At 38.7% G+C, this 19,029-nt stretch overlaps 1 protein-coding gene across 15 annotated transcripts in view; it reads right to left on the reverse strand.

The window, feature by feature from the left end:
• TRIP12 (thyroid hormone receptor interactor 12) overlaps positions 1–19,029 on the reverse strand; it is a 151,608-nt gene that overhangs the window by 97,008 nt on the left and 35,571 nt on the right. For all 15 annotated transcript variants that reach the window (XM_066345266.1, XM_066345276.1, XM_066345268.1 and 12 more), the window contains exon 2: positions 14,085–14,231. In XM_066345266.1, the coding sequence (XP_066201363.1) occupies positions 14,085–14,182 (98 nt within the window). In that variant the 5' untranslated portion in view covers positions 14,183–14,231. The remainder of the gene's footprint in view (positions 1–14,084; positions 14,232–19,029) is intronic.

Here is a 19,029-nt window from a genome sequence, read left to right on the forward strand (position 1 = left end):
ATGTAAATCATGCAAACAACATAAAGAGCATATTCTAATGAGAGTATTAGTTTCATTAATACCAAAGCTGTTTGCTTTATTTAAAAAAAGCTTTAAAGACTTTCTGTCTGTACATGATCTCAAAGGAGTAGAAAGTCACTGAAAAACACAAAAATTCTAACAGAAGCTGTAAGATGCCATACAGTTAACATATACTAAATATACAAGTTCCATCATCTCTTCAAAATGATTTAGATCTAATGTTTCTCGTCTCAATATTTTTTTTTTCTTTCTTTTTTCCAGAATTTTCCAATGGCTTTAGGTGACCCCTGTGTTTTGGTCGTTCGACCCCCACCGGGGTCGCGACCCACAGGTTAAGAACTGCTGCTGTAGAGGCTATACAGGATAGCTACCTAAGGAGCCCTAAAAAATCTGTGTGAGCCCACATTGAACTGCACTGAATAGGTATGAAACTGGGAGTTTCCTTTTATTTGGTGCAGATTTCACATTTCTATCGTCTTTTGTTGCTTTCCTGTGACCGGTCAAAGTGCACCATGACTTTACGGACACACTGTATTTTCAAGATTCTAATCTATAACAGAATAGTAATAGATTGATCAACTACTAAAAAACTCCAGGCTAGTCTTTCAGGTGTCTTAACCTTCACTTTAGTAATGGATATATTCTTTCTCAAGGTATATATTTATCCGGGTGTAGCCACACTGAACCTTGTAAGATTTTTACACACTATGATTTAGTTTTGATTCTCCCCAGATACTATTCCACTGAATAGTATCTGAAACTTTGCTTTGTCCAGTGGGTTTCTTATTAGAAAGATTTAATTTCTAGCAATTGTTTTTGTTTTTATTACATTTCTAATAATATAGTTCTTTTTAAAAAAATAAATAAATAATTGAGCCTGACCAGGCGATGGCATAGTGGATAGAGTGTCAGACTGGGACACAGAGGACCCAGGTTCAAAACCCCAAGATCGCCAGCTTGAGCACAAGCTCACCAGCTTGAGTGTGGGGTCGCTGGTTTGAGCAAGGGGTCACTCAGTCTGCTGTAGCCCCCCCCCCCCCCCACTGGACAAGACACATATGAGAAAGCAATCGATGAACAACTAAGGAGCTGCAACAAAGAATTGATGCTTCTCATCTCTCTCCCTGCCTGTGTCTGCCCTATCTGTCACATACATACATACATACATAAAATCTTCAAATCATTTCATAGTTACATTTTTAAAAGGCAGGTAGGTATAATGTTCTGTTTTCAGTGTATATAATTTAATACCCATGGAACAATACTTATAAATTATGTCGCCCAGATGCTTTACATTCTTATTTTCATAAAGTCTGCTAAAAATCAACTTAACTGCATCACAATTTCTACTTAAATTATAAAATCTAAAATATCCCTATAAAAATATATTTTACTATAATTTAAAAACCAAAGTAAAAAGAAACTACCCATTCAAAGCTAGGCAACTTCGTAATATGTTCAGACACTTAAATATTCAAATGTCAATGCTAAAAAAGTCACAGCATATCCCTAGTAAATCGGAAAAATCATAATATTCATTTTCTTTATCAATAGAAATTCCTATCAACCTAACACTGATTTCACTGGAGAGGTAAGCAGTCCCCCTCTTTAACCCAAATAAACTTCTCTGCTCTGAAAACACATCTAACTTTATAGTCACCCAAATCTAATTGTGTATTTTTCATGTTCTTACACACGCCTTCAGGAAACTAAAGAGTTTGGCAGGTAAACTCTCAATATCAGAATACCAAAAAAAGTAAACAATATAAACTATATCCAATCATCTTAGAAACCGAGGTTCGCAAAAATGATTAAAATCCAGTTATGCCCAAACTGATCTCATTCTCCCTTTCCTAAAATTATTTTAAGTGTGATATATGCTGAGAAGTGATTAAAAATAATTTTAAAATATTATAAAATGCTGTTCATTACTGTCCTGCCTATTGGTCAGCAAGGTCTTAATACATTTTCTTTAAAGGGTAGTAAACACTTTTAGTTTTGTGGGTGATTTTCTGTCAAAAAATCAGGTATAAACAATTCACAAATAGCCTGGCCTGTGATGGCACAATGGATAAAGCATCAACCTGGAAAGCTGAGGTCTACATTTCTAAACCTCAGGCTTGCAGGGTCAAGGCACATACAAGAAGCAACTGCTTCTCGCTCCTTCCCACCTTTCTTTCTCTCTCTCAAATCAATAAATAAAATCAATCAATAAAATAATCTTTTAAAAAATACATAAATAAATGGGCATGGCTATATTCCAGTCAAATTTTTATTTTTAAAAGCAGATAGTAGATTGGATTTGGCTCATGGGTCACAGTTTTCTAATCGCTGGCTTACCACAAGAGACAGAGGCAACCAGATGGTGCCTTAAAGTAACAATATGGAGCCTCCCAAAGTGGGGCTCTATTTTATTAAACCCATTTATAAATTATTAATGCTCAAAATACTGTAAAGTAAATCCTCATAAAATAATAAGGCTGATCAAGAATACCCAATTAGAATATCACAGTATTCAGCACTAAATGAACCTCAATGCCTCTTTTACCCCATTTTACTAACTCCCTCATTTATCGAACCTTTATTAAAAAGCACAATCTATTTAAGATCCAATAAAATTTATATCCACTATAAATCAAATTTGCAAGAACAGCAGAGTAGAATCATGACAAACTCTTTTAAGCAGCACAAGAATGAGTCCACTTGGTAAATTATAGCCCAAGGACAGGGAGGCGGGGAGCGTGGATGAGTGTGTGGTTCAGGAGCTGCTGTATCATCCCCATGGGTGTTCCTGAAAACTCCCCCACTGAAAAATCACCCACTAAAAATAACCGAGCTAAAGGCAAATAGAAGATTGGGCAAAGACTACTGAAACCTGTGTTATTTTTGCAAGTGCTAACGAAAACATCATCAATTTTAATAAAAGATTAAATCTCCACTAACATTTGCACCAATGACCACTACTCTTTGTAGTTTTATTTTTGTACTTTCTCTTGTAAGTGTAACCTTCTAAAGACGTTTTTTTTAAGACCAACTTCAACAAAATTAAAAATACATTTCTGGGGAAGACTTTCCTTTTGACATTTTCTTTTTTTATAACTGCAAGAGTAAACGGTTCTGAGCTCTCCGAAAGCATTTAACACAGCGCAAAGTGTAGCGGGTCTGGAAGCCGCTGAACTAGCGATTTCTTACACTACATGATTTCTCAAATCATTTCTGCAAGATTTTCAGATTTTTTTTTCCTTTTTTTTTTTTTTTAGTGGGAGAGACAGAGAGGGATAGACAGGAAGGGAAAGAGATAAGAAGCATCAATTCTTTGCTTCTAAAAAAATAAATATAGTTGACATAAAAAAAATAAACGGTTAGTTGATTTAAAAAAAAGTTCCATTGTTGCACCTCAGTTGTTCATTGATTGCTTTTTCATATGTGCCTTGTGTGTGGGGAGGAGCCTCCAGCTGAACCAGTGACCCATTGCTCAAGCCAGCGAACTTTGGGCTCAAGCCAGTGACCATGGGGTCATGTCTATGATCCCATCAAACTCAACCCAGCAACTCTGCGCTCAAGCCAGATGAGCCCATGCTCTAACCCAGTGGTAGTCAACCTGGTCCCTATCGCCCACTAGTGGGCGTTCCAGTTTTCATGGTGGGCGGTAGTGGAGCAAAAAGTATAAATAAAAAGATAGATTTAACTATAGTAAGTTGTTTATTATAAAGATTTATTCTGCCAAACTTAGCGAAAATCCGACATTAAGTACTTGGTAAGTAATTATTATTATATACTTTAACTTGCTGTAACTCTGCTTTATAAATTTGATAAAGTTACTTCCCTACTTTATAAATCACCATTACTGTGGAACGGGTGGGCGGTTAGAAAATTTTACTACTAACAGAGATACAAAAGTGGATGGTAGGTATAAAAAGGTTGACTACCCCTGGCTCTAACCAGTGACCTTGGGGTTTCAAATCTGGGTCCTCTGCGTCCCAGGCCAATGCTCTACACACTGCACCACTGCCTGGTCAGGCAGTTTTTCAGATTTTTCATAAAATCTTCACAGATTATTAGCAAATTTTTTCTGTAATTGAAAGGGCTAAATCCATTTCAGTTTATATATTAACACTGTAGCAAAAGTTGTCTGTAAACCAACACGTCAACGTTATACTGACAGCATTTTTTTATTTACCAAATATATGTGCACTAACTCATGTTAAAGAAACTCACTTTGCATCAGAACAGACTATAATCACCTCTGGGTTCTACACTTCCAAGATTAACTTGAAACAAGTCTCAAATGCCTCTGGTTCACTTTTAGGCAAATCATAGCGACTGTCCCTTTTAAATACTTTAATCTACTTTTACAGGTATTAGTAAAATCCTTGGTAGTTTAAAGTATTAAAAACCATCTTTAGTCCAGGGTAATTTAAAAGAGGCCAAAACTTTGTATCAAGGAGCACATTATCTTAATGTTGGGCAAAATAAAAGTGGCTAGTTACGGCCCTGGCCGGTTGGCTCAGAGGTAGAGCGTTGGCCTGGCTTGCGGGGGACCCGGGTTCAATTCCCGGCCAGGGCACATAGGAGAAGCGCCCATTTGCTTCTCCACCTCCCCCCCTTCCTTCCTCTCTGTCTCTCTCTTCCCCTCCCGCAGCCAAGGCTCCATTGGAGCAAAGATGGCCCAGGCACTGGGGATGGCTCCTTGGCCTCTGCCCCAGGCGCTAGAGTGGCTCTGGTCTCGGCAGAGCAACGCCCCGGAGGGGCAGAGCATCGCCCCCTGGTGGGCAGAGCATCGCCCCTGGTGGGCGTGCCGGGTGGATCCCGGTCGGGCACATGCGGGAGTCTGTCTGACTGTCTCTCCCCGTTTCCAGCTTCAGAAAAATACAAAAAAAAGTGGCTAGTTACAAGTAGAGTAGCTAATTAATTCCTTATAGTACTACAGGTCTTAAATTTTGGTTGAAATTAATTTTTATGCCAGACATATTCACAACTCAAATACATGTACATATTACCACATATAAATGATTTAGAGCTAAATTACACCTTCAAATTTGTTTTATGTATATACATACACATACTATTATTTTATATTTTACATACAATTATTATAGTTTTGTTTTTCAAAAATTAAGTTTTATGATACTATAAAATACATTTTATATGTAAGCCACTGATTTTCAATAATCATGGTGGTAAATTCATTTGAACCACTTCCACCAACAACAAAAAACTCACTAGTTTTCCCTATAAACGAACTGCTTTTCTATTTCAATAACAAAACAGAAGCTGATTGGTCTGAACAATGTTCCCATGCTTAGTTATGGTAAAATATTAATCGAAATGATTCTGTTGTATAAGTTAAGTTACAACTTATCCTACAAAGCAGTGTTCTTACATGAGTGCTACCTCCTCTAGGGAGCATTTTGAAAACACATATTGGGGAACTTACAATTTCTCAGATTTGTTTTGCATGGTTTTCATATATGTTAAATTTTCCAGGAATGCATGGGAATCAACCAGAATTGTTTTCTGTAGCTTTACCAGAAGTCATGCATCATTTTGAAAAACTCTACAATAAAAATGCTCTTATGGCATTTAAGTCTGTTATTGTAGCTGTCACATTCAATAAATTCACATATAGATGCAAGTATCTGAATATAGTGTCATCAAGAATTTAACTATTGAGCCTGACCAGGCAGTTGCGCAGTGGATAGAGCATCGGACTGGGATGCTGGAGAACCCAGGTTCGAGACCCCGAGGTCGCCAGTTTGAGCGCGGGCTCATCTAGTTTGAGCAAAAGCTCACCAGCTGGCTCGAGCAAGGGGTTATTTGGTCTGCTGTAGCCCCACAGTCAAGGCACATATGAGAAACCAATCAATGAACAACTAAGGTGTTACAACGAAAAACTAATGATTGATGCTTCTGATCTCTCTCTGTTCCTGTCTGTCCCTGTCTATCCCTCTCTCTGTCTGTCTCTGTTAAAAAAAAAAAAAAAAAAAAGATACTGGTTGTTTAATGAGTATTAGTGTTATGTAGATCACTTTCTTTCACCACCAATTTAATAACACAAAATTTAAAATTCAAAGAAAAAAAAAAGAATGTACTATTGTGTAAAGTTTTGTTATTGTTTTCCTTTTGCTTATGTGTACCTATGAAAAATTCTCACACATTATGTTGATGATCTAAATTCTGTATACAGGGATTTAATATATTTCTTAACTCAAAATACTAAAGAGGCATCAAAATACATTATATAATACAAATTATAGAATGGGAGCATTGAAACTGATAGAGAACAACTGTACCAGATTACTTATCTCAACAGATTTGCTAGGTATGCCAACTCAAATATATCAAGTCATGACAAGGTATATAAATATGGATGACACACAGTCTAGTCCCATCCTCCAAGAGGTCAGAGTCTCATAAAACAAAGTGATCTATCAGGTGCTATAAAGTTCCCAACAAAGGGAGAAATTACTTGCAGCAAGACAATAAAGGCTTTACAGACCACATGGCATTTAAACCACACCCTGAAAGGATGAAAAACCAAGGAAAAAGCATTCTGGTCAAAAGCAGAATAGGCAACAGTAGAGGTAGGAAATTAGGAAACCCACATGGCACCTGGTAAATGATATGGATCTTCCTGAGCACAGAGGTACATTAGGAAACAAGGTTAGAGAACTGGCTTGGGCCTAAACGCCTTGTGGAAGGATCTAGATCAGGGGTCCCCAAACTTTTTACACAGGGGGCCAGTTCACTGTCCCTCAGACCACTGGAGGGCCAGACTATAAAAAAAAACTATGAACAAATCCCTATGAACACTACACATATCTTATTTTAAAGTAAAAAAACAAAATGGGAACAAATATAATATTTAAAATAAAGAACAAGTAAATTTAAATCAACAAACTGACCAGTATTTCAATGGGAACTATGGGTCTGCTTTTGGCTAATGAGATAGTCAATGTGCTCCTCTCAGTGACCATCAATGAAAGAGGTGCCCCTTCCGGAAGTGCGGCGGGGGCCGCATGCGGCCCATGGGGCGTAGTTTGGAGACCTCTGATCTAGATTTTGTCCTTACTAACATTTTGAAATAACAGACTGACAGGGTTAGAAGAGCAAAAATTCTGTTATGTTCTACGAGCTGGGTACACTGAGGATGGTGAGTAAAGGACAAGGCCTATGTGACTGTGTAAAGAGGGAGAGGGGTCGGCCTGACCTGTGGTGGCGCAGTGGATAAAGCGTCGACCTGGAAATGCTGAGGTCACCGGTTCAAAACCCTGGGCTTGCCTGGTCAAGGCACATATGGGAGTTGATGCTTCCAGCTCCTCCCCCCTTCTCTCTCTCTCTCTCTCTCTCTCTCTCTCTCCTCTCTCTCCCTCTCTCTCTCTAAAAATGAATAAAAAAATAAAAAAAAAGAGGGAGAGGGGTCAAATATAATCAAAACTATGGAAGAGATGGACTTCCTCAAGAGAACCTTACAGCTCAATTTACTTTTGCCCCATTTCATAAATAAACTACAGTAGTTTGGTGAGGGGTATAAAACAATGAGATAATCAAAAGTAAATTAGGCCTGACCAGGCGGTGGCACAGTGGATAAAGCCTCTGCCTGGAACACTGAGAACCCAGGTTTGAAACCCATGGTCACCGGCTTGAGCATGGGTTCATCCAGCTTGATCATGGGGGCATAGACATGCATGCCCCCGTGGTCGCTGGCTTGGGCCCAAAGGTTGCTGGTTGGAAAACCAAAGTCGCTGTCTTGGCTGGAGCACCCCAGTCAGGGCACGTATGAAAAAGCAATCAATGAACAACTAAGGTACCACAACTATGAGCTGATGCTTCTCATCTCTCCCCCTTCCTGACTCTCTCTCTCTTACAAAAAAAAAAAAAAAAAAAGATAGATAGATTACAATTAAATGTAAAAATGGAACCAGAACAGAAGAAAATTTTACTTTTGGGATAGAGAAGGCAAAGGAAGAAAAGAAACAGAGTGGATAACTTCATTATCTAATTTTAAAACCTCTCTAAATTAAAATAAATCCTAAGCAATAAAACTAGCAAAAATATTTGTGCATGTCAATGGCTTGATACTTTTTCCATAAAGGGCCCTAACAAAAGACCAGGCAGCAACTCCTAATTAAAACAAAGGACAATAACAGACAATTTATAAGTAAAAATGCCATCATGTGGGAAGATCTTCAACTCTATAGTAAACAAGGAAATGGTAGCTTCAGTGGTCGGCAAACTCATTAGTCAACAGAGACAAATATCAACATTACAATGATTAAAATTTCTTCTGAGAGCCTAATTTTTTAAACTTAAACTACATAGGTACGTACATTCCTTATTGAGGTAGCGCCCGCATGTGGTATTTTGTGGAAGAGCCGTATTCAAGGGGCCAAAGAGCCGCATGTGGCTCACAAGCCGTGGTTTGCTGACCAGGCCAACCAAAAGAATCTTTTTTTCACAAACTTTTATTAAAAATGGTATGCTTCTTGACTAGGTTATGGAGAAATAAGTTCTCTCACAAGTATTAGGAATATAATTTGGTTCAATAAAAAAAAATAATAAAGCAGTTTGATCTTTGTGAAAGACAATTTAGTAATCTGTTAAACCAGGAGTAGTCAACCTTTTTATACCTACCGCCCACTTTTGTATCTCTGTTAGTAGTAAAATTTTCTAAGCACCTACCAGTTCCACAGTCATGGTGATTTATAAAGTAGGGAAGTTAACTACTTTATCAAATTTATAAAGCAGAGTTACAGCAAGTTAAAGCATATAATAATAATCATTTACCAAGTACTTTATGTCAGATTTTTGCTAAGTTTGGCAGAATAAATCTTTATAAAACAACTTACAGGTATTGATCGACTTACGACCTATGTAACTTACAACCATTCAACTTTACGACCACAATTGCTAGCCACACTGCTCCGCGTCTGGCAGCACAAGCATTGCCCAGCTGGGTGTATGACAGTGCTGGCCAATTAAATGTTTTGTACATGTTTATATATTTTGATATGTTTTGCAATTGGAAAAATGTTTTCTATGGTATTTTTTACACCTGTATTTTGTAATTTTGTATGTTTTGCAAATATTAAACCAGTTGTACTGGTAATGCAGTGTTTTACTTAAACCTGACGAATGTAAAAATAAACAAAATGGTGTAGAGATGATACAAATGGCATAAAATGAACAAAGAAAATTATGATATATAACAATGAAAGAAAATTATGATAAAATATGACAAAGCTTTTTATAACATCATTTCACAGTACTGTACACATAGCCTACTCAACTTACAACCAAATCGTGTTAACGACTGGTCTGTCAGAACCAATCGTGGTCGTAAGTCAAGCACTAGCTGTACTATATCTAAATCTATCTTTTTATTTATACTTTGGTTGCTCTGCTGCTACCGCCCACCATGAAAGCTGGAATGCCCACTAGTGGTGGTAGGTAGGGACCAGGCTGACTACCACTGTGTTAAACCTTCAAGACATTCATATCCTTTAGTCCAGTAAACCCATTTATAAAATTTAACTTGACAAATCAGAGCTATATTCAAATGCTGTAAGCATAAAAATGTATTTCACAGCAAAAAAAAAAAAAAAAAAGTAGAGGCCTAAATTTAAATCATGGGCTTTCATATTAGAGAAAACCATGGAGTAAAAATAGAGTAGAAATATTAACCACCTTTATTTCTAGATGGTAAAATTAAATTCACCTTATTTCCTTAATTTTACTGAAGCTTCTCAATTTTCTATTCTCAACATGCTGTTTTTGTAACAAAAATAATTTTGGCCTGACCCTGCAGTGGCACATTTGCTAGAGAGTCAGACTGGGATGTGAAGGACCCCCGGGTTCGAGACCTTGAGGTCGCCAGCTTGAGCACGGGCTCATCTGGTTTGAGCAAAGCTCACCAGCTTGGACCCAAGGTCGCTGGCTCGAGCAAGGGGTTACTCGGTCTGTTGAAGGTCCACGGTCAAGGCACATATGAGAAAGCAATCAATGAACAACTAAGGTGTTGCAACGAAAAACTAATAATTGATGCTTCTCATCTCTCTCCGTTCCTGTCTGTCTGTTTCTATCTATCCCTCTCTCTGGCTCTCTCTCTCTCTGTAAAAAAATAAAATAATAATAATAATAATAATAATAATAATAATTTTAAAGAAACTATTCACTACAGAAATATTAACCAAAGTTGCTATAAAATTGAATTCAATCCAGCGACTGCCCTTTGAAAAAACAAGCACATGATATAATGAAAATGCTACTACACGACCAGGGGGAACCTATGAACACCTGAATACCACACATACTAGACATGGGAAAGGCTAGGGAGTATCCTTGAGAGCAAGCCCACAGAGAAGCAGCGGGGGGAAGTGATTTCCTAAAGGAGAAAAAGGAACAGAAAAGGGAGGTACAGTTCAGCTATAGATCAAAAAATTATGAAAAAAAGGAAAAGAGAAAAATTATAGGAGTAAGATGTCTAGTTCAATTATGGAGAGAGAGAAAGAATGGGTGAAAAAGAGCAGAGGGAATAATCAGGAGAGATTAATATACCCCAAAGGTCCAACTTTCTTTTACCTTAAGGATGGAAAACTCTTCTACTAAGAAAAAGGTGATCTTGACTTGGGGGAAGGGCAGGTGAGGTCACAGGAAGAAAGCTATGAAGATAGTTCAATACAGGTTTAGAGAAAAACAAGGGTGGATCAAAAATAAATGAATTTTAAAAAATCTTACCAGAGAAAAACTGCCCCTTAACTTTCAAACTGGATGAGTTACTACTCTTTAATTAGAATTACCTATCCCATCCCCTAATGCTTTCAATCATATGAATCAAGTGGTTTGTACAGTAATAACTGTTTGGCATAATGCAAAGAATCACTGACTTGAGAGTCAAGAGGTCTGGAATCAAGTCCTGGACTTGACACTCAGTGAAGTTGAGCACGCTGCCACAGGGGTCACGTACTTAGCAGTTTCTGTGAGTCTCAATGGAAAAAATATGTATGAAATACACTTTAAGTTCAAACACTCCACGCCAATGCCACTGTAGTAAATGCTGTTGTTATTTATTACCATTTTGAACCACTATCCCTGTGACTATATTTAGCAAGACCAGGTCCACTGGTTTTAGGAAACAAAAGCCACAATGATAGCATTTTACTTAGGAAAGCTAAGCTGCAGGAGTCAGATAAAAAAAATGAAAATAGGCCCTGGCCGGTTGGCTCAGCGGTAGAGCGTCGGCCCGGCGTGCGGGGGACCTGGGTTCGATTCCCAGCCAGGGCACATAGGAGAAGCGCCCATTTGCTTCTTCACCCCCCCCCCCTCCTCTCTGTCTCTCTCTTCCCCTCCCACAGCCAAGGCTCCATTGGAGCAAAGATGGCCCGGGCGCTGGGGATGGCTCCTTGGCCTCTGCCCCAGGCGCTAGAGTGGCTCTGGTCTCGGCAGAGCAACGCCCCGGAGGGGCAGAGCATCGCCCCTGGTGGGCGTGCCGGGTGGATCCCGGTCGGGCGCATGCGGGAGTCTGTCTGACTGTCTCTCCCTGTTTCCAGCTTCAGAAAAATAAAAAAAAAAAAAAAAAAAAAAAAGATGAGAGGCTTCTTAGAGGTTAGAAAATTGTTAGCAGAGCACACTCTCCTGGGGCCTCAAACGTCAGTCTAGGTCTTCCAGTTCTGAGACTCTGTCTAAAGCAAAAGAATCAAGCTGTCCAAGAAGGCAAAATAAAATTCAGATGAGCAATTATCTTCCAATTTTGTAATCTTAGTCAACTGATAAAAAATGTGGCTCAAGATCTAAATTTCTATATCCTGATAACTGAATTTATCCACATAAAAATAAAAATCTACATACTCAAAGTTATTACTAAATTATGAAAAACCCACATTTGAACATAGTGACTTTAAAAGCCATGTTTTTAAACAACTTTTAAAGATAAAGGAAATGACACATGATAATAGGTTTTTAAAAAGTGAAATAGGCCCTCTTTTATGTACTATTTTTGTAGGGAAATTTTTTAAAAGATATATAGAAGTTGAAATGGTGAGAACTGAAATGGGGCTACATTATCTAAAGACAGGGGTGCTAATGCTATACAAACCCTGATTAAACTTTGCTTTGGCCTGACCTGTGGTGGCACAGTAGACAGAGCATCAACCTGGAATGCTGAGGTCACTGGTTCGAAACCCTGGGCTTGCCCAGTCAAGGCACAACGAGAAGCAACTACTGTGAGTTGATGCTTCCTGTTCCTCCCCGCACCCCCTCTCTAAAAATCAATAAATAAAATCTCAAAAACAAAAACCCCACCAAAAAACTCGCTTTATATTCTTTAGCATATATTCTGACATTCCAAATGCATTTAAAATTTTTATTCTTTTCTTTCACAATTGAGCATATCACTGATTGGCTTAAAAGCACATGAACTAGAGAAAGATGTCATTCTATAAATCTAATTGAATTTCATCTTGATTACAACTTTGTTGTGTAGATCAATGCACCTTAATCACTAGCATTAACCACTTCCATTTGTTTCACGCTCATAGTTTCAAAATATGTCACACAATATTTAAATAATATTACACAAAAGATAACGGTGCCAAAGTATCACTGTGGATTTTAGAAGCAAGGTACTGTATGACAGCCCAAAATGTTTATGGGTCATGTACAGGAGTCTAAATACAAGAGTCTGAGTATTAATATGTATAGAACTGCAGTTGTTCAAAAGATATGTCACGAGCACATACATACATGCACATATATACACAGAAACACACAGTGAAAAAACCTAAGGAGATATATATATGCTAGTGTAACAGCAGCTGTAAGTGAATTGTGGAGCTGTGATGATTTTCTTTACATTTTTTTGTATTTTCCAAATTCTTTAAGATAAATATGTAACATTTTTATAATGGGACAGTGCTATTTTTTAATTAGCAGGGTAAATAATGGATGGCTGCTTCAAAGAATAATCCGAATTTAAAAATCTGAAAAACAATTTCAGAAAAGATGTCTGTACTAAAGCATTGTGACAAGAATGTAACATACTACAATACTGAAGTTAACCAATAATGCTATAAAATAGGGATCACAACTGTGCAGACTAAGAAATTGAGGTTTCCTGAAATATTTAACAAAGGACAGCTATTCAACGGCAGAGGGAGAAATTGCACACAAAAGCTATGCTAATCCAAAGTCCACATGCTCAACCACTGAAGTAGGCTGACATCAAGAAGATGTGTCTCCATTTATTCTTTGCATTTTAACATTTAAAAACATTTTTTATAATTGACTAGACAATATACACATGGTAATGCCTCAAAATACTGCATCGGGTAATCATATTAGAATTTGGCCAATATTTTTTTGCAAGCTAAACACGATTAATCCATGCACTGGAGAATAAGGCCTTGCAAATGAAGTTCTGAGTATCTCATACATAAAATGCCAGTTCTTGGCTCAATCACACCGGAAATTTTTCATTTTAGAGAAGACCTTTGATTCTTCACACTACCTCCTTTACAACCACTACTCGGACTACAAAGACCCGCTGAACACCAGATCACTAAGAAAATGATGAGAATCGATGGGCTACCAAACTCAGACTGCCTCACTACCCTGTCAACATCTATATTGTTGAGACAATGAGAAAAAAACTCAAACCTAGGTGTGTCCAACTCAAGATCTTAAAACGAATGAAGCTTCCATTCAATAAAGTAAATAAAATCAAGACATACATGAAGGGACCACAAAAGGTTAAAAGATGTGTTGTAGCATGTGTTTAGGGAAAGAGAAAGACCAAACAAACCATGACATTCCATATATACTAACAACCCTTAAATTAGCTTTTTGATAATATCAATGATTGAGAACTATATTTTAAGCATAGCATATTTGGGAAATTATTAGCGAAACTGCCTGAATTACAGTTTTATTTGTATTTCTTGGCTGAAGAACTAGAAAAAAAAATCACCCATTTATAGTAACCTATTTAAGTTTTAGTCCTCATAATAAGGTTTTAAATATATTTTCTTTTATTCCCAAATCCTTGTCAAATACCATTTAATACATACCTTCCTCCTATTGAGTCGTCTTGTGGTTGGGCCCCGGCAGTGTTCCTCTGTGAACGTCGCAGTGACCCCCCTGGATTGTTATTAGGCCGGTTGGACATTGGCACCTCTCTCTTGAAGGGACATACCCTTTCTAGACACTACCATTCACTAAAAAGGGGGAAAACGAGAAAAAAAACATCAGCTACACATAGTACAACACAGAACAAATAAGGGACACCAAAAATGAAGGGGAAATTTTATGTAAATAAATTGGTTGTATAGTCTTCACAAATGCTGCACTGTCTTATTAAACTAAGTCTGACTGATCAGCATGTTATAAAATATCAGAAATATACCAAATTCAGGCATGAGGTCCAGAGCACAGTACATAAAATTAACTTATAGATTTCTCATGAAACTCCCAGGAAATTGCCAACTCAAGAAAACAGAGGAGCCTGACCAGGCGGTGGCGCAGTGAACAGAGTTTCGGACTGGGATGCAGAAGGACCCAGGTTCGAGACCATGAGGTCGCCAGCTTGAGCATGGGCTCATATGGCTTGAGCAAAAAGCTCACCAGCTTGGACCCAAGGTTGCTGGCTCGAGCAAAGGGTTACTTGGTCTGCTGTTCGCCTGTGGTCAAGGCACATATGAGAAAGCAATCAATGAACAACTAAGGTGCGCAAGGAAAAACTGATAATTGATGCTTCTCATCTCTCTCCGTTCCTGTCTGTCCCTATAAAAAAATAAATAAAGGGCACTGCACCTAAAGTCAGAAGACCTTGGCTCAAGTCCTATGATGAAACAGGTGTAAAGGGAGTCTGCCTTTGTACAAACCTCAACCCCTGGCTTCAGATTCCTCAGCCATGAAAAAAAAAACATACCATGAAGTATCACATTATTGTAATAAATAACAAATCATAAATACAAACAAAACCATAAAACTATTGAATTTTAATCGAGAAACGAGAAGGCAGCTCAAGTAAACTAAGACATAGTCCCCAGATATCCTAAATTTCAATATCGGCTGCACTGGCTGTGACCTTGGTCAAGAAACTTAGTCTTGGCCCTGATGGTGGCTTAGTGGATAGAACATTGGCCAGGTGTATGGATGTCCCAGGTTCAATTCCCAGTCAAGGCACACAATAGAAGCAACTATCAGATTCTACCCCCAACCCCTCTTCCTCTCCCTCTTCCCCTCCTGCAGCCAGTGGATTGATTGGTTCGAGCATGGCTCCAGATGCCTAGAGGCCCCAAGCCTTGAAGATAGCTCTGTGGGAGTGCATCAGCCTCAGGTGCAAAAAATAGTTGGGTACTTGAGCATCTGTCCCAGATATGGTTGCTGGGTAGATCCCAGCCAGTGCGCATGCAGGAGTCTACCTCACTATTTCCCCTCCTCTCATTAAAAAAAAACAACAACCCACAAAACAACTTAATCTCTAGATTTTATTTGCCTCTTCTATAAAATCAGTATATTGCCTATCTCAGAGTTTCTGGCAACAAAAAATTGTGAACATAGTTCATAAGTGTTAACAAGTTACTTCAAAGCACAGTTGTTAATCAATTTGAACTTCCTGTCATTCTGTAAGAAGTTTATTATGTAAAAAAAAATTCTGATGCTCAAAAGAAAATCGCTTTAACTGAAAAAACAGGCTAATATTACCATCATAGAAAGAATTATTAAATCTATCAAAAATTTTCTTAAGCCTCAATTCAAACTCCAAGAATTCTTAATTACTGCTATTTACTGGGGAGGAAAGAGAATGATCATGACATTAGAGAAACTGGTACAAAAAGAAAAAAGAATGCAAACTAATCACAACAAAATCTATTACTAGATTTTGCTTTAAGAGATTCCATGCGCTGTAACAGGAAATTGGGTTTTCTTCTGAGTTATATCTTAGCCCAATTCAGTAGAAAGATCTTTTTTCTGTCATACATATCCACACCATTGTTTACTATACTAAATAAACTAGTCATAAAGTTCAAATCACTAGTGTATTTACTGACAATTTTAGAAAGAGAAAATATTATGCAAACATTAAAAGAGAAAGATTAAATTTGCATGTACTGATATAGAAAGATCTTCCCAAGGTATGTTAGGGGGCAACAGAAAAACCCAAACTGTGTGTATGTGTATTAAAAAGCCGTACATACTTTGAAAATTGATGGAAGGATTCATAAAACAGACTTTGTTAATACTGTCTTCAAGAAGGAAAACTGGGGGTCTGGAGTCTGAGATAAGTCATTTTTGTAAATTATCCCTTGTAAGCAATAAGGCAGGTCCCCCTAGCACAGTAGTTACAAAGGTAGATGTCTGGAGTCACATAGCCTGAGTAGTACCATGAAGGGCCTGAAACGAAAAATTTTGGGTTTAAGACCTACAGATAAGCTACCAAATAGACCTACAAATATACTGCTCACAAAAATTAGGGGATATTTCAAAATGAATATGAAGCTATAAAATATCCCCTAATTTTTGTTAGAGTAGATGAAAGTCTGATAACAACAGAAGGCAAAATAAAGAGATCGAATCAAGAAACATTTTGAGGATAAAACCTATCCAATTAGAAAAGTCTGAGACTGTGGTATCAAACTTCAGCATGCATATGAATAGAAACCACTAATCTAGAATGTCTAGTATGGGGGGGGCGGGAATCTGGACAATGACAATGCAGACACCAAAAGAAATAAAACGAATAGACACAGTTCAAGTGACACAGAAAGGACAAATACACAAGACTGAAAAGTGTCCATCTGATTCAGAAATTGGTGAGTTGTTTCTAGGAAGGCTGAGGAAGGAGAGTATATAGGTAAATTAAGTGGATAGTCAACACCAACTCTTCCTTGCAAATGATAGGCTAAAAAGAGGACAAAGAGGTAACAGCCAATGAGGTAAGAAAAGGCAGGGTTGATAAAGGTTGTGTGTGCAGGACTGTATGTTTTCCTGTTTTTACTTCTTAAAAAAAAAACGTTTTAAGCACGTTGATGTAGGTAAGGAAAATAATTACTGAAAGAAATGGGCTGGAAATAAGGCACACTTTATAAACAAGATCCTACAGGGGAAAAATAGATTAAGAGCTTAAGGCTTAGATAAGAAGAAGGTACATCAATCTCCAAGGCAAGAGAAGAAGATATGGCAGCAAAGATAAGCACACCTATCTTGACTGAACCTGTGATTAACAAGTATGAAAAGAGCAAGAGAGAATGAAGATTCCAAAGGGTTACCTATTGAAAAATGGAAAGGATCTATGGCAGGGGTCCCCAAACTACGGCCCGCGGGCCGCATGCGACCCCGAGGTCATTTATCCGGCCCCCACCGCACTTCCGGAAGGGGCACCTCTTTCATTGGTGGTCAGTGAGAGGAGCACATTGACCATCCCATTAGACAAAAGCAGGCCCATAGTTCCCACTGAAATACTGGTCAGTTTGTTGATTTAAATCTACTTGTTCTTGGCCCTGGCCGGTTGGCTCAGTGGTAGAGCGTCGGCCTGGTGTGCAGAAGTCCTGGGTTCGATTCCCGGCCAGGGCACACAGGAGAAGCGCACATCTGCTTCTCCACCCCTCCCCCTCTCCTTCCTCTCTGTCTCTCTCTTCCCCTCCCACAGCGAGGTTCCATTGGAGCAAGGATGGCCCGGGCGCTGGGGATGGCTCCTTGGCCTCTGCCCCAGGCGCTAGAGTGGCTCTGGTCGCAACAGAGCGATGCCCCACAGGGGCAGAGCATTGCCCCCTGGTGGGCAGAGACTCGCCCCCTGGTGGGCGTGCCGGGTGGATCCCAGTTGGGCGCATGCGGGAGTCTGTCTATCTCTCCCCGTTTCCAGCTTCGGAAAAATACAAAAAAAAAAAAAATTTACTTGTTCTTTATTTTAAATATTGTATTTGTTCCCGTTTTGTTTTTTTACTTTAAAATAAGATATGTGCAGGGTGCATAGGGATTTTTTCATAGTTTTTTTTATAGTCCGGCCCTCCAACGGTCTGAGGGACAGTAAACTGGCCCCCTGTGTAAAAAGTTTGGGGACCCCTGATCTATGGCATGGAGAACCTACATGAGTAGAATCCATAAATTTAAGCACCAAATCCACATGTGATAGGATTATTTTATTTGCGTAAGAAGCTCCACACCATACACCTATTTAGAGACATGCCTAGCAGCTGAATCCAGCTCTTCAGAACACCAGTTCAAAGTATGCTTGCCATCTACTCCCAAAACACGAATTAAACCACTTTCTCTTTGTTGATCTGTTGACAATCCAGTTAGAGGTGGTAATATGTAGAATACAACTGACCCACCAGAGCCTAAGCTATGAATAACTTTTATACTATGCCTTCATTTAAAAGGTACATAATAAAAACTAAAGTGCCTAAAGCAAACAATCTTTCAAGAATCACATAACACTAACCTAAATCCAACACTGGGCACACAAACTGATGTCAATGCCCACATTTTGCGATTGTAATATGCCTTGAGAATCCATCTTAGATGCCATCTGGCAAGAGTCAATGAGATTAATTTAGGCATTATTTTCACAAAGTATATTATTCTTTTGAGTATTAAGCCAAGCGGTTATATTTATACAATCTGTGCTGTAACTGTCTTAGAAATGTCCTTTTCCTAACAGACCTTGAGAGTCATGGTTGTTTCAGATAACACATTAATTAGAACCTAATAGATACTCCAATATTTCTTGAGTTTAAGCATACTTGACTCAAAAGATTTTTGAGGCCCTGGCCGGTTGGCTCAGTGGTAGAGTGTCGGCCTGGCTTGCAGGAGTACCAGGTTTGATTCCCGGCCAGGGCACACAGGAGAAGCGCCCATCTGCTTCTCCACCCCTCCCCCCCTCCCGCAGCCAAGGAAGGCTCCAGTGGAGCAAAGTTTGCCCGGGCGCTGAGGATGGCTCTGTGGCCTCTTCCTCAGGTGCTAGAATGGCTCTGATTGCGGTAGAGCGACGCCCCAGATGGGCAGAGCATC

Source organism: Saccopteryx leptura, chromosome 7, assembly GCF_036850995.1.
Source record: "Saccopteryx leptura isolate mSacLep1 chromosome 7, mSacLep1_pri_phased_curated, whole genome shotgun sequence".
Lineage (NCBI taxonomy): Eukaryota > Metazoa > Chordata > Mammalia > Chiroptera > Emballonuridae > Saccopteryx > Saccopteryx leptura.